The sequence below is a fragment of the Pyrgilauda ruficollis genome, unplaced genomic scaffold (assembly GCF_017590135.1).
Source record: "Pyrgilauda ruficollis isolate IOZ18807 unplaced genomic scaffold, ASM1759013v1 scaffold14, whole genome shotgun sequence".
NCBI lineage: Eukaryota > Metazoa > Chordata > Aves > Passeriformes > Passeridae > Pyrgilauda > Pyrgilauda ruficollis.
In genome coordinates, this window is record NW_024512543.1 from 227,319 (window position 1) to 243,929 (window position 16,611).

A 16,611-nucleotide genomic window follows, 5' to 3' on the forward strand; every position below is an offset into this window, starting at 1 on the left:
GGCTCATTTTGCTGCCAGAAACAATCTAACCCGAATTTCTAGGCAGTCTTTGTAGTCAAACATGAAGAGATTTAGCTAAAGAAAATGCAATATAGAGTAGGAAAGACAGCAGAGACCCAAGGTGCACTAGCTATAATTGCAAAATTATTTTAAAAGTAAATTCAAGGAATGTAAAATTAAGACCTGTGGCAAATAAAAAAGACAAAATTAACATGCAATTCAGTTAAAAATATGTTTCTCTTACAGCAGAAATGATAACAAAATTGATGTCATAATACTTGTTACAATTACACTTCACTGTGGAGTCTGTTAATATTTTCTACAAAATGCTTATAAAAGTGGCTACTTTTACACATTGTTCATAATGGTGTATTATTTTTCCCAATTTTCAGTAATCCCTTGAAAGCCTCAAACTAAAATTAGTTCTCCTTCTGAAGCAGTTTTTTTCCTGCAGTACTTTATTATTATGGGATTGGCTGTTAAGTGCTGAATACTAACTGATACTTAAAATTTTCCACAGGCTTATAAGCACCAAATAGTGAGCAAAAGTACAATACTACAGGCATATCAATCTTGAAGGCATGCCTTTATTATTATGCAGTTAAATTATGCTAACAGTTATGATCTGAAAGACTGACTGGTTCTCCATATTCATAACTTCTCAAAAACTTAGCTTATTTTACTATGACATAAAATAATTTATAACCAAAAGATATTAATGCTTTTGCAAAAGTCAGACTATTTTCCTTTTAAATATACATTAGTTTATGTACCAAAATTCAGGGCTGCTGAAAATTTTACCCCTTGCAAAGTGTGACAGGTTTGTCTACAATGGATTGGAAATACCATTTACTACAACACTGCCTGAAACTGTAAGGCTTTAACCAAATCTAAAACATCTACATAAGAAGGGGAAAAGAGTTACTGAACAGATAAAAGTAAAATCTTGATTCTTATATCAAATGTTATGCATTTCAATATGATATTTCCTCTGATTTATGTAAAGCTTTGTGGTTTTCATTTTCCCTAGCCTGTCACATTGTAGTGATGTATGGTGCATTTTAGCACCAAGTTTGCCATGAACAATAAAGTCAGTGCCCCCAAAGAAATATCAATATATTATCAGTCTTCTCCACCATGCCACACTCCCAAATTTTCCTTTATTCAGCCTATTTGGTTTTGTTTCACACAGTTGATATCCTTTTCACAGTCTCCCACACAAATATTTAATATTTTAATTTTGAAAGAAATCCAAAACTAGAAATTGACAGGATGAAATACAATTTACTTTCCAAGGCAAAATGGAGCCATCATGGAAGAAAAACACTGAGGTATTTTATCTGTTTGGAATAATAAAATTAAAAAAAAGAAAAGGAGATGGAAGAGGGGAAGGCATGATCTATTGAAAGACATGCAGGAAATGTTGCTTAAGAGACATGAAATTTGAGATACCAATAGAACAATGTTCTGTAACGATTTCTGCACTTCAATCATCAATGTGCAGAATGACTTAAGAAGAGCTATAAAAAGATGACTGCAACAATAGAAAAAAGATCATGATGCACTCTCTTCAGCAAAATACTAATACTTTAGAGGCTCAGGAAGAAAAGAAAATCATTTTAACAGTAAAATAATAAAATGAAAAACAGAAAAGTGATGAAATATTGTCTGTTTTGACCTTAGTTCTGCTCACATGAAAGTCTGCAACATTTAAACTACTGGAGTTCCTATTCCTGTTCTGCTCTTTCTACAGAATCATAAATTAATAGAATTAATTCCAATAAACTAATAATGATTCCTTTAAAATTTTTGACCAAGATAATCTCCACGTGATTAGAAGTTATTCATTAAGTGTATTTTTCATATGGAAAAAAAGCAAAACCCAGAACATTCAAAACTCAAGCACTTACAGGTTAGCAAGGTTTTAAATCATCCACATTATAACCAAAATATCAAAAAGAGACGCCACCTCACAACAAATCAATACTCATTTGGTTCATACCATTTCCTAATACAATTGTGTTCTACAGTGCAGCTCTTCTACCCAGGTTGCGCATGTGCTTCACTGAACCACACTGACTGAACACCTTGAGGTTTTGAGATTAAAAAAACCACACAAATATACTACCTGCACTCATTCACTTGACACAAGTGTGCTTGATCATTCCTAAGGGCAAGTTCTGAAATTCAGCTAAATATGTACACTGTTACTTGAATGTAACACCTATATGAGAATATGGTGGTTCACTCCAAATTGTGACAACACGACTAGAAAGCATGCATATAGCTTTAAAGGAAAAGAATATTTGCAGCCTACTTGCCTTATTCTCCAGGTGTAGTTTTAAAAAATGAAGGTAGGCCACAGGTGCAAATGCATCAGCCGAATGCATGACCACCTTAGCTGAATCTCTGAAATACAAAATTTTTATCATTAAATAGTATAGTATACATATTAGAGACTATATCAAATAGTATATATATATATAGAGAGACAACACTTAGTCACTGTGTAACACAAAATCTAACGTAACTCATTGAAAATCTATTAATTTCTTATCAATGTTTTCATATAAATTAAGACCAAGTAGTTAGTTATATAAAACCATATTGTTGAACAATACATTACCTTCACAAATTTTCAATTTTCAAAAGGAATAAACTATACTTCCCGAGTGAGCTGGCACAGCAGATGCAGCAACAACCATAAAACCAAAGATGAAATGCAAAGAGTAAGCTTGTTTTTGTTACCTCGCCACCTGGGGCCCCTGAAGCAGCATTCAGGCAGGGGCACAAAAGAAGGGACACAGGCAGTCCAGAGACTTGGTCCATGCTAAAGCATCACCAAACCTGCGGGTCCCACCTGCATCTCAGGGATTGCCATGGGTACGATATCTCACTGTGCTTTCATCTTTCCCACAGCCAGGCAGGAATCTCAAGTGTGTTCAATAGGGTCCCATAGTCTATCACAGGCTTGTGTTATCTAAACACAGATGCTCTACTCATCCAACACATGAGGCCAAAAACAATTACTATGATAGATATGTTTTTGACACCCCAGCTGCAAGTCACTTGAGAGTATTTACAACCCTCCTTGCCAATCTCCCACTCTTTTCCCACACTCCTAGACCAATATTAAGAGAATTAGTTAGCTGTAGTCTATGAAAGTGTAAACTACACTGTGTTTTAGATTCCAGAGACTAATACATAAAGCAACCTTTAAATTCCATCAATAGGAAATTTTTCAAAAGTCCATTGTTTTGATAATGCTTGAGGGATTAGTTTCTGAAGTATTAACAACATACAGTATTGCATACTGAGAAATCGACTGATCCAGCCATCTTGCATCTGATAGTGAAGACTACCAGACACAACTTTTTAATGCCAAATGTGTTGGTAACAATGTTAAACTTCCTGTGTGCTGATTCAAATTAGTTAATTTTAGTTTTCATTTTTACAGACACAATCTGTCACACTTTGATTCACAAGAGGCAGTATCTGTTATATCCATCTGCACAGTTTTACTACTTAAGAAAAAGGTAGCTCTAAGAAACAAACATCAGAAGGTGAGAAACTCAAGGAAAACATAAGAGAAATTCAGATGCAGTAAAAGAAAATCTGCAAGTTGTTGAAAGTAAGCAAAGGACACATAATTTTCCGGAAACCACGGTGCCCTTGGTACCTTCATAGTGTTCAAAGAGATGATATAGATAGATTTCTAGTAATATCACATAAAACCAATGCAAACTCAAAATGGTTGAAGCTTTGGCCAGATCCCAAAAAACGCGTAAAATTAACAGAAATATCTGTTCTATAAAATGTGTTTTGGGATTTAAAAATAACAAAACATCACAAAATTATGATAAATACCTTTAACATAAGAAGACCCACTTTAAGCAAACTTTTAATGTCTTTTGATGAATAGGCCTCAGGTTCATTCTTGAGAGCAATTATCAAGATTCTTTATGATTAAAATATTGGTTTTATTTAAGATATAAGATACTTTATACATAGTTCCTTCAGATTAATATCATTGTTTCCAAGTGACAATGGTGTCTGCTAATTCTAACAGAAATAAGTAAAAAAAAAAATATTGGTGGAGACCAGAATAGTTCTGTTTACATCCAATTAGTCTCCAATTAAAAAAACCTAATCAAGTCCTGAAGTTGACATGTCATATCCAGCTTGGAAAATAGTAAAAAAACCCCAACCAACTCAAAACACAGGAAAAGCAGAGATTTAAAATGAAAAACAATGATTTGTGAGACCCCAATAAAATCTGTAAGGCCATTTCACACTAAAAATCTGAATTTTGAGTAGGAACTTGACTACCTAAGATGATTCATGTTTGATTGTAATGGAACCACACGAATATTGTTAAGGAAATTTTCAGAAGACTGAAAAAAACCGAAGAACAGTTGAAAAACTGTCTCAATCAGCTATTTGTTTTGAAATCAAAATCATCTGATCTCTCAAGACTTCTAGATGATCTAGAAAGCATCCAATAATTTTACAACACTGTAACTTTCTGTAACTCTGTAACTTTCTCAGGACAAACACATCAAGCTAGAACAAGACTAAGAGTACAATCAGTGATTCTCAGAACATTACTATTTTTTCATGTTTACAGAAATTAAATAAAATTTTGTAATTTTGCTTTTAACTCCAAACCTAGAATTACAAGCCTAAACACAGAGCTAATAGTAAAGTATAGAAAGGAAAATGGTATTTCCCAAATATTTAAAATGTGACAATTTACTTTCTGAAAGATCAAACTATTCTGCATTCCATGAACAAACAGGCCCTTATCACAAGAGTAGATATTAGATGGTACTCTTATAGATGAGAAATAGATCTTTAAAATTTCAAGAAACGTTGATTAATTGTACTTTAAGTACCAGCATGAGAAGGACAGGAAATGCTTGGTAATTTCAGACACTGAGAGTGAGAAAGCTGACAACTAGATTACAATAGACTACCTGGGAAAACCAGATAAATCCCAATCAGACTCTTGTTCAATATTTTGGTTGTAAGATTTTGCTTTCACTACTAGATATTGTTTATTTTCAAATATATGTTTCACTCAATCTGTCATGCTTCCTTTGTGAGGTACATTTTTGAATGAAGACAGAGAAGAATGGCAAGAATTCAACTTAACATTCAGAAGTAAAATTTGTCATACAGTCTGACATTGAAGAGACTCCCACTTCTCCATAGCAAGGAACATTCAAGGTTTTATTTTATTTTTTCCTGAGCCAGCATATTTTTACATTTTGCAAGGATATACAGTAGAAACATATCTTGCCAAGCTTGAGAGGGCAAAAATCATTGACCAGTGAAAACACTACCTGCAAATAGTGTTATAAATGACAGGCATACTAGATCTTCTCCAGTTTTAGGTTTATGTGGCAATGTTTTTGCTGCAGGGGTTAGTGTTCAGCGGTGGTCTCTATGATGTGAGACCAAGGGATGCTGAACTCATCAGCAACATTGGTGTTGTCTCAGTGATAACATATTTTAAAACTATGCTGCAACAGGAGTGAGAAAAACATGGTAGTGACAGCCCTGCAGACACCAAAGTCAGTGAAGAAGTGAGCAGAGCGCTTCAAATGCCAGAACAGATTCTATGTTTCTGTGGAAAATATCGTGGTGAAGCAGGTTGCTGCCCTGCAGGCCAGGAAGGAGACATCAGAGCAGATACACACACTGAGTCTGTGCAGAAACCCACACAGAAGCAGTTTTTCTGACAGGACTGAGCCCCATGGAAGACCCATGAGGAACAGTCTGTTCCTGAAGGACCATGCCCCATGGAAAGCACATGCACTGGAGCAGTTCTTGAAGAACTTGCCTGGTGGGAAGGACACACATTGTAACAGTTCATGAAGGAGCCACGGAAAAGACCCAAGCAGGAGCAGGTGAAAAGTGTGAAGGGAAGGGGGCAGCAAAGACTGTTACAAGCTGACCGTTTCATTCTCCACTTCCTTGCACTGCTCATTGGGGAGGATGTAGAAAAGTCAGGAATGATGAAGTTAAGCCTGGGAAGAACACGGTGAGACGGTATATTTGCTTCCCACTATTCTACTTTTTAAAAATTTTATTTATTAAATTTGGCAATAAATTACATTAATTTTCCCCAAATTGAATGTGGTTTCCCATTACAGTAATTGGTAAGCCATCACATTGCTCTCTTCTTGACCTACAAATCTTTTCATCTTATTTTCTCTCCCTCTCTTCCTAAAGAGGGAGAGTGAGAACAGCTTGGTGAGAACTTGGCAGCCACCCAAGATTAATCCATCATACCTGTGTTGAAGGCAAAAGTATTCTTTAATGTCTTCCTTAGAAACTTTTAACTCAGGAGATGTTTTGGAGTTGTTCAGAATTTAGGGATCTTGAAAATCCTGACAGGTTTTAACCTCTAAGTTGCAATGCTTACAACACCATTTAAGCCTTAAAAATTGCATCAGGATTTAGTCCTGCTTTAGGAATGGTACTCCCAAATTCAGTGCCCACACTGAAACTCTCCAAAACCATACACTTCTCTCTTTCACTGCCCCCTGACCCTGTTTTCCCATCCCCATGGGTGGGATGGAGTTGAGAATTGGAGGCACGAAAGGCCAAGATCATGGGTTCAGATAAGAACAATTTACTGGAAGCAGCAGTGAGATAAGAAAATGAACAATAACAGTACAATATTAATAACAAAAGAATACAATGTGAGTGATTCACATTCAAAAACACTCATTGAGAACCCTGCGACAATGAACAATACAGATGGCTCCCCCCTGCCAGGTTTTTTCAACAGGGAGGAACACTCCTCTCTCAGAGAGAGAGGGAGAGAGTTCCTGAGTGCCTTTCCCCCAACCCTGGGGGGTCCTAGGACACTATAGTGAGGTCCTATCAAATAACATTAGTGTCCTTGGCAAGGCCGCCTCCCAGCTATTGCAAAACTCTAAACCTGGCCTAGCTGAAACCAGGAGACATGTATACCTGAACCATGTATATCTAAACATTTGGAAACTCTACAAGCAGAGTAGAGATGATAACAAAGTCTGTTTAGATTCAGTGTATATGAAAAGCAAGAATACAAAGTAGAAAAAAATTCATAACTTATTTAAAGAAGAAACTATAAAATATTTTTCTTGTGAAGTTCATACAGTTAAACTCATTGAAGAAGTGTTCAAAAGTCCACTGTGCCACATATTTATTATTGAGTATTCACTAATTTAAATATTTCTTTTATGTATTTTTTGTGGTTTTATTTTTTACTTTTATTATTTGGAGTATCACCAAGAGAAATAAAGACAACTCAGCCATACCACCTCTACTTCAGCTTTTCCTAGTCACTTGAACTGTCTTTATATCACTGATAACCAGATATACATTTAGAATATATTACAATATATTCCTACTTAAACTGCTCTTTGGTTGATCCCAAACCAAAGGCATAATCAACCAGTATTTCAGTGGACATCTGCCAAGATTAGCTGCCAATGCTGTAACCACTTTGTCTATTGATCTCCTCCCAAATGCCGTGCAATGAAATGGAGCTAACAGTTCTTGGTTCTCTATTCCTTACACAGACAGATCCCAGTCTTAAAGAAAAGTGAAACAAATGGACCCGCACCATGAAAGCATTACTCATGTCTATATGCTCCATAATCTGGACCTGCACTAAGATGACTGAGAATCAATCACCAGTACATGATTACTGGTCTGTTTACTTGCTTCAGAAAAAGAACAGCAGTTAAAATATTTTACTTGAAGCAGCCAGGCCCAGCTACTTAACAGACTTATAAGAAACAAGACACAAGTATTTTGCACAGCTCACTACACAGATTTTAGCTATTAATGTCAAAGGAATAAACTATTCAGTGTAATTGAGATGGATTCATACAAAGTTTGTATTTAAAATACCCTCTAGTAATTGAAGAAAAGTGTTTATTGTTATCATTCTAAGCTACTAAACTTACACACACATATAAACAGTTAATGGAACCCACAGGCTACTGAAGTGGCACTTTATCAAATTTAGCTGTAATGAAAGATAAATATTACAGGCAATTCACACTTCATGAAAGGATAAAAGTGTCAGTGTATAGGTACCAGTTTTACTGCAGGCCATAATCAGCAAGTAAACGAAAGTGCAAATGTCTAAAAAGTTTATAGCCCTCTATGAACGCCTCATCATGTCAGGTATTGATTTAGGTTTCCAGAGGACTTTGCCAGTGTTAAACAACATGAGTGTCTGTGAACTTAAAGAACGTTTTACCTCTGCAGATGCCATGTGTTACCTCTTACCACCTCTAGCTGTCTCAAACTAAACTTTAAGATGCTCCCATTGTTTTAATATAATATATAGAAGAAACTGTTCCTTACACAACTATTTTCTTCTTAAACAGAGGGCAGTCCAGAGTGAACGTTTCATATTCTCCTCCTTCTCCACAAACATGGACTCCATATTTTTCAGAGAGCTATCAAGAAAGAGAAATTGAAACATGTAAGTATTACACTAAAGAAGTTTATTAAACATATTTTGCTGAAAATGTCAAAACCAGTACATACTAGTTGCTAGCTGGGGTTAAACCACATGTTCTTTCTAAAAGACTACACATTACAAAGCTGAAAAAACCCAATCATCATACAGTCAGGTCTTGATTTCTTTGTGTGCCTCTTACAGTGATTAAAAATTACCAATGTGTTATATTTTAAGTAGAACTGGCACTGTAGTATTTAGATTAACAAACTGATTTCTAGTTCCTCTTTCTCAGTGGCCATGAAAGCTTGTTCAGACTCCCATACTTGTTTTTCTTTAGCATGTCTATTTCACTTGGAGGAGAAACTTTTACTGTGAGTCAACACAAGGAGTAGCACTTCACATAGAAGTATACAATGAACACATTTTTTGACGAGAGATTCAGAATCTGTATTCTATGTTTAGGTAAATATTCTTTCAAAAAAATCTAACAAAACAAATGAGAATTTCATAAGTCAAAAGCAAAAAGCTAAAGCAAGATCTAAAGAGAAACATGTTGTTTCTGTTATAAATTGTACTTAATATACTTTCTAAATCAACATGTATTTATGAATATTCCTGAAGCTTCGGATATCTCACTCAAATACATAACTAGATAAAAACTGAAGCATTCAAAATATGAGACATGACTATCTTAATTCCTGCTTTACAAATGAGCAGCTGTGGAGCATGAACTGAAGTTCTTTTGCTGGAGTAAGGAGTGCATAACTGCTCAGTGGCTCACTGTACTACTGTTTCAATGTACTGTATTGATAGATAGTAATCAAGCACCAGATCTGAGCATAGGGACACCCTCTCTTTGTCTGCAGCAGAAATTCATGTCCCCAGCAGCAGATTATATCACCTTCTAAAGTTCACTGCAGTGATTCAAGTCAAGCCCTGTCCAGGTTTTTTAACGTTAAACAAGTACTAACATTCTGCTTTAAGTGACTCATAAGAACTTGAACTGCAGTCCTTAACTCCATTGCAAACACTAATGTTACTTTTGGGAATATTTATTTAACCCCTTTATGCCTTTCCTTAGAGGAACAGAAGCCCACCCATGATGCTTCTGCAGTCAAAGTAGAAATACAGTTCTCCAGAACATCAGAGGGCTAGAAAAAGTCTGTCTGGAGGCTAGAAAATATTCCAAATCTGCTGTTTCTTTTGAGGCAAATATAAGACTGTGATATTTATACATTGTAGATTACATTTTTATATGGTCACTAGAATATTTGTGTAGCAAGTCTATTACATATATGCAAATGATACTGTATTTTTATTGTTGAAGCTGAATGTAGTTCATGTTACTTTACAGTTCTCTTTCAAAGCTTCTTACTTAAAAACTTCAAAGAGTGTTTATAATTTTGGTTACTTAAACCAAAGGCCTGAATCATCTTCAGCCATTATTTCACAGAAAAGGAAAATGCTCTGAGAAAACAATACCTTGGTAATGTTCTATGTGAATATTTAGTTGTGTGCTGCTATAAAATCAATATCTCTTTTGGAGCATGTTTGAAACATTTTTTCAGTATCTTGTTATGAGAGTTATTTTTAATTTTCGCTTTCACATTCTCTTTCAAAGAAAAGGAGCAAAAGAGAACCTTTAATCAAGTGCTCATTAAAAAATTACACTCCTGACATAAAATAGAACTCCATCTGTCAACAATGGCAACAAGGTTTCTATAGGACAAATACATCAGGGATAATTAATGTTGATGCAACAAGAATGGACAACCTACAAAACAGTTAGTCAAAACCTTTTATTCTTACTCTATTTGAAAAAAAAAAAAAAAAAAAAACCCAAAACAAAAAACCCTAAAGAAAACTATTAAAAATTGAAAGAGAGAAAACCAGAAAAGATCTTTCTAACTGCAACCTTTCCACTGTGAAAACATGGAGTGACTGTTTACAAATCACTTTCAAAATTGGTAGCTCTGCTTGTAAACAGTGTCTAGAATAATTATTGGCAATTAACATTGAATACTCAGAAAATCTAAGACTATTTCCTATCTTTGTTGTGAGAAATTCTCATTTTCAATGTCACTGGCTTCAACATCATTCTTGACACCAATTATACAAGGTGCTAAAGGGTTTTCAGTTCTCACAAATGTCAACAGGACCAAAAGATATTTAGCAGCTCATAGAACATATCCTTAACGTTCATTTAACAAAGTCAGTAATATTTTTCAAATGTCATCAATGGCATGAGAATTTTGCCTGTTAATAATTTAGAATATTATCATTATTTGAGGACCAATTATTTGGGTTTGCAAATTGGATGCTACATTAATAATAAGAACAGCATGGACTCTTAAGTTTTATGACTGCTAAATCTGCCTTCTAGTACAGATGAGCCAGAAAACGCAAATTTACAAGTCAAACAATATTAATTGCAAGTAATACAAGTCCACTTCAAATTCCAAAAGCAATCTATGATTAAACCATCTTCCAGGCTACACAAAGTTCATCTTAAGTACCCAATGAGATAGAGGACATACATATAAGTGAGATACATATAAATGACCAGTCCAAACATAACCTAAAGAGCAGTCTCTTCCTACCTTGGGAATGAAACACAAGGAATAAAGCTTCCTTATTTAACTTTCATAATCAAAGATAAATATTTGAATTCAAGTACTTCCTTTTTCAAGTGAAGACTTTGTTCCCAGACAGAAATTTTAAGACTTAATAAACTCTTTATATTTACAGAAATGCTCTTTACATCAGGAAGTTCTCATCAGGTTTTGAGGCAAGCATACAAATAAACATTTTCCTATTGCCTACTGGCAGAGCCAGAATTACAGACAAATATAACCTTAATGTCCGTTTGCCATTCTATAAACAAATTCAAAGGATAGTGGGATCACAACCTGAGACATAAGTTGACAGAAAATTCTTTAGTGTAAAAAGCTGAGACTTCTGTTACAGAGGAAATATTGGGACATGAAAGTAATGTAATAATTTAGCAATTATCTAGCAACCACTCCTCAAAGACTAATCAAAGACCTATCAATTAGAAAAAAATAATAATTCAAAAACTTTCCTTTCTGCAGTGCTGATGTCCTGAGCCAGTAATAGTCACCCCTGCTAAAACTATGGCAGATCATGCAGATCATCATTGCACTCCTAAGTTCAACATTCTGAAAGTAATGTGAAAAAAAACTTGCAAAAAAGCTTTTCCCACTCACTAGTCCTCCATTTTTCTGCTGCTACTGCAGAAAAAACCAACTTACCTTTATGTCAGTAAAACCAACTTACCTTTATGTCAGTAATTATTATAATTTCAAAGTAACTTAGAAGACTGAAAATTTAGGATAATATGTTTTCAAAGTCAAATAACTGAGTGGAGGAAATCAGGGCTAGATTGTGGATTTATTTGTTGGGGATTTTTTATAACCACCACTCTTATAATGCCTCAACCAGAAATTTTTTGCTAAAAGGAGAATGACTAGTTCATGCTTATTTCTTATATATCCAAAAGACAAATTCTAACAGGTGCATTATAGCAATACAAGATAATTTTGGTCTCACTAACTGTTCCTTAATGTAAATGTTTACTAAAAAAAAAAAAAAAAAAAAAGTAAGAAGTGAGTGAGTTCTATTTCCAGATCAGTAGTACCAGAGAAGTTGAACTTTGTGAGTACATGCTAGAACTAAAAGACAAGTCCCAAATTACTCAACAGATACGACATTTTGTGGCTCTTTCTGGGCACTGAAATTATTTAGATATCAAGTGATTTTCAAAAGAACTGAAGAACATAGAGAACATTACTTTATTAATTCCAAACAGAACCACAAAAACTCTCACAAACTTACATATCACACTAGGAAAAATGATGCAATGAAATACCCTCCACCTAGCAGAATAAACGACTATGGTAAAGTAACATCAGGTGTCACCACAGAACTCAAAAAACAATTCCAAAGAACAGGAAAAAACTATATTAGCAAAAAACCCCAACAAGAAAAACAAATTTACTGTAAAATTTGAAATTACTGGTTAGATAATAGAGTAGAAATCAAAAATCATGTGTGCATAAAGCCATGGCAGTTTTGGATATGTACAGTGTTAAACATTAAATCATTGTGGTGTTTTATACGGTATGGTCAGAATATTAAATTTTATGTCTCTTCCTTACTGGAAACTGTGAACTCCTTGTTTTCATATTCCGTCTGCCAGAACTTCTGATGCTGAAAACTTCACTAGTTTGTAAAAGAGTATTTTTCACATCGTAAGTATTTTTCTTCTGTTTATAGTTAATGATTTGGTTTTATAAGGCCTTAAAGCCAACTAAGTATCTAGTAAAAAGAAGTATTTGTAATGGCTTTGACTTTCCTAGCACACATATGCACAAACAACAGCCAAATGAACAAATAATCAGTTGTGTAGTCTTCCCTACAATGACCTGACAAGCATTGCAAGAAGCGCCAGAATGCCCTATTTGTACATTTTAGGCAGTCACTGCTTTGCTTATTGCTGTATTAATAAAAGATAAAATCATCAAATGTGGGTTTTGAGAAGTGTTAAACCGTAACAGTAATAACTTCAGTGAAACCACATAAGTAAGAATCACTTTAATTAAGATATCAAACCTGATGACAAATATATGCAATTCACAAAAAATACCAGGTACTTTTGGATTTCATAGTTTATTATTTTATTTTAAAAATGAATGATGGTGAAATCAAATGCCCAAGAATACTTCTTATTAGCACAATTAAAATTGCAATACTTGCTGCTACAGTTTTAAAGAAATCAAGACTGATTCAACTGAGGTGAGTAGTTATCCAGCTGCAACCCCACTGAGGCTGCAACCTGAATTTTGATTACAGAAGCTTTCTGTGAATGCAGAATGTTGAGATGATTTTAAGAGATAAGTGAAACAAGACTTACAAAAAAAGGTAATGAATGGGATTGTATACCAACTGGTTTACATAGCAGATTGGCAGGAAGGAGGAGGGGAAGATTTCTGGGCAGATTCTCCAGGTCTGAAGCAACAAATCTCAAGTTAAGAACAGACCAATACCATCTCTTCAGGTAAGGTTATTTGAATGTTATGTACCTCAATTATTTCTTGCCAGCTTTTCCAAGCAGCAATTACCTATCTTCTCCTTTCCATGTAAATAACTTAAAAAATGGAGTTAAACATAAGATATAATTATTATGTAACTCTTCTATCTTTCAGTAGGAAAAGAGTTTTTTAAAGTTCTAGTTACTTTTTCTTTCTCTTCTGCATGTTAGCCATACCCTTAAGTGCTCCAAAACAAACTACTTATGAAGCTAGGCTGACCAGTAACTACCCAGATTAACAATGAAAAGTATTTTGTGGACATTTACACAGCCTACACTGAAAGCTACATCAAGATCCTTTTAAGAGACATGCAATCACTGTGGGTACCTAACAGGCTCAAGGACAAGGAATTGTGGTAAACTGGTATTGTCACAGACAATACATGAAAACACAATTTCAGAACTGTTATTCTTAAAATTTACTTAGCTTGATGTTTGATGCTTCTACATCAAACTTGAAGAAGCCTCAAGTACAAAATCCGGTCTTTTGTCTTTTCCCTAGTTGAATAATTTTTCTTTAAATAAATCTACTAGCTCTGCCAACAAGCATTATCCTGGTATGAGGACACACAGTCCTTTGCACAGAATCAAATACATCCTCAACAATACATCTTTTATTCCATTTTTAAAGGCCCCACTGTATGCAGTCAGATTGTATAAATGGTAGGAAACCTGCAAATAGGAATCTTCAGGGAACCTATGATTTTGCCACTACTATTTCTTGCTGTGAAAGTCTCTAATGTACAATTATTTAGCTGTTTCATCCTGATACACCAGTTAGTGTTCCTGCAATATTGAGGTTTCATGCCTTTAGTTTGTTTTAAAAGATGATGACACCATTTGTGAACTATGTCAAGAAATAATGTTTTTTGACAAGAAAAGTGCTTAGCAAAGGCTTATATTCTGTGTACAAAGCTAAGCTTTGGGTTAACACCTAATTTATGAAAGTAATTTTTATTAAGTTAATTTTACTTAATTTCTGCCTGTGTTTCTTTTTAACTGCAAGTTTAACTATATGAATATCCTTTAAGTTATACTCACCTCCAGAAGAACAGGCTCCATTTCACCTATAGTTTTTCCTAGATGTTTATCTGGATCTAAACCTGCAAAAAAAAAAAACCCAAAAAATGTAAAAATATTTCTTATGAAGTATTATTATGACATCAAGAAATGTCTAATTTTTTTTCTTCTTAAAAAATATTACATCTCCCTTAGAAACTCCACATTATCTAAAAGAATTACTATCCTAAAGAAAATATACTGAGTCAGAATTTTCCCTAATCTTTGGGCAAATATTTTCCAGTTTTATGGAAAAACAAAGCTAATCACCATTTCCATGTCAAGTGGAAAAGCTATTGTATCCCTTTCTTAGAAATTCCACTAACCAGTGAAGTAAACACACAGGTCCATGGTAATAAAAATACTACAAGGATACTACCTCTTTAAGTCAGAAGTTACCTTTGTAGATACCTATGGAATTAAAATATAATTTAATGTTTTTATACTTCCTGCAACTGGAAGAGACACTGGCTTATAATGAAAAGTTCTTTTGCCAAATCCCATTCTTAGTGTATTCTATGCAACTATAAAATGTAAGATTAAAAAGGATGGAGATATAAAGAAAACTCAGCCCTACAGAACGTACTAAATGTTGCACCTTTAGATCCATCACAAAATATTCTGTATTATGTCTACATTTTGATTTATTTTTCTTTGTAAAAAAAGTAAGCCCTATTAACACTTGATAGCTGCTCTAATTTGGTCCTCTGTATTCCTGTTTCAACTTCTTGACTTTTTAATTTTGGCCAGCTCATGGCATTTAACAGTCACTTCTCAGGATAAACCAAGTAACTGGCAAAAATGAGCAGTGGGATAAAATAATCCAGGAACAACTGTTTCAAAAGCTGACATCTTCAACCAAGTAAATATGCTAGTTGGATTTGATATAAAGTTGTCAAAAGGTCTTACCATATGAAGCAAATGAGAAAAAACAAAATTATAACTCCTGAAACTGAAGGAACGTTGTGAAATTTTCAGTTATCCCATTTTTTACTACTCCTAGTTATTGTGGTTTGGGCTCCTTTTTGTACTGATACAATACTTGTCTATTTTTTCCTACTCTACTGCTTCATAATAGGTATCATTACAGAGCTGCCACCAAAATTACTCCATTCAGAAGCAATTTCTAAAATATGTACCTTGCAAAGCACTTTAGATTGTTGATGATGAAAGCTGTTATATAAATGTACAGTACACTATTATATAAAGTCATTGCTGAGTTAAAATAGCTAATATGTGTCTTAATTTTTACAATCATGATCTTGGTATATTTAAATTCCTGTGAAACTAAAACAAGTTAGAGTGAATGAGATTTCACAACACTAAGAAAGTTTTTAAATATTTCATTAAAGTACATTAAAAATTCCCTTATGATGCGGGGGAATGCTTTTAAACTGCTTAATAATTAAAGTTTAAAAAGACTGAGGTTTTTTTCTGCCTTCTATTCCTTTTTTGTATTGGTTTATTGCTTTTTTTTTTAACAGACTAAAAATGTATGTGCTAGATATATGATCATAATTTATTCTTGTGGAAATAGTTTTCAAATATATTAATTCAATTTCAATAGTTCAAATGGTTCTGGTGATCTCTTCCAGAACCAGAACTTACATCAGCTTAGCATTTTGTCCTTGATTATAATGGGAGAGGTATTAGGCCAAACAAGCAATTTCTCTTGACGTAAATGAAAGAGTACTGCATTACAGTATAATTTCACACATTTATAGTAACATTCTTCCTTTAATATAATTACTTTGCTAAGATAAGCAACCTTTGTCTCCTTGATAAAAACAGACTGATTTCCTCTAAATTTAAACCAAGGGATACATTACAAACATATGAGAAGGGAAGAAGTTCTCAGAACCAGACACACTGACATATCACTTCTTTCACGAGGTTCTCTTTGGTAATATGGACATATATTCTGTGCAGTAATGAATGCAAATCAATAATTTAAAAGAAACCCACAAAT

General features: G+C 34.1%; 1 protein-coding gene across 1 annotated transcript in view; it reads right to left on the reverse strand.

The window, feature by feature from the left end:
• DPH6 (diphthamine biosynthesis 6) overlaps window positions 1-16,611 on the reverse strand; it is a 190,151-nt gene that overhangs the window by 119,936 nt on the left and 53,604 nt on the right. The window contains exons 6-8 of the mRNA XM_041460167.1: window positions 14,625-14,686; window positions 8,374-8,468; window positions 2,322-2,409 (exon numbers count right to left, since the gene is read on the reverse strand). Of these exons, the coding sequence (XP_041316101.1) occupies window positions 2,322-2,409; window positions 8,374-8,468; window positions 14,625-14,686 (245 nt within the window). The remainder of the gene's footprint in view (window positions 1-2,321; window positions 2,410-8,373; window positions 8,469-14,624; window positions 14,687-16,611) is intronic.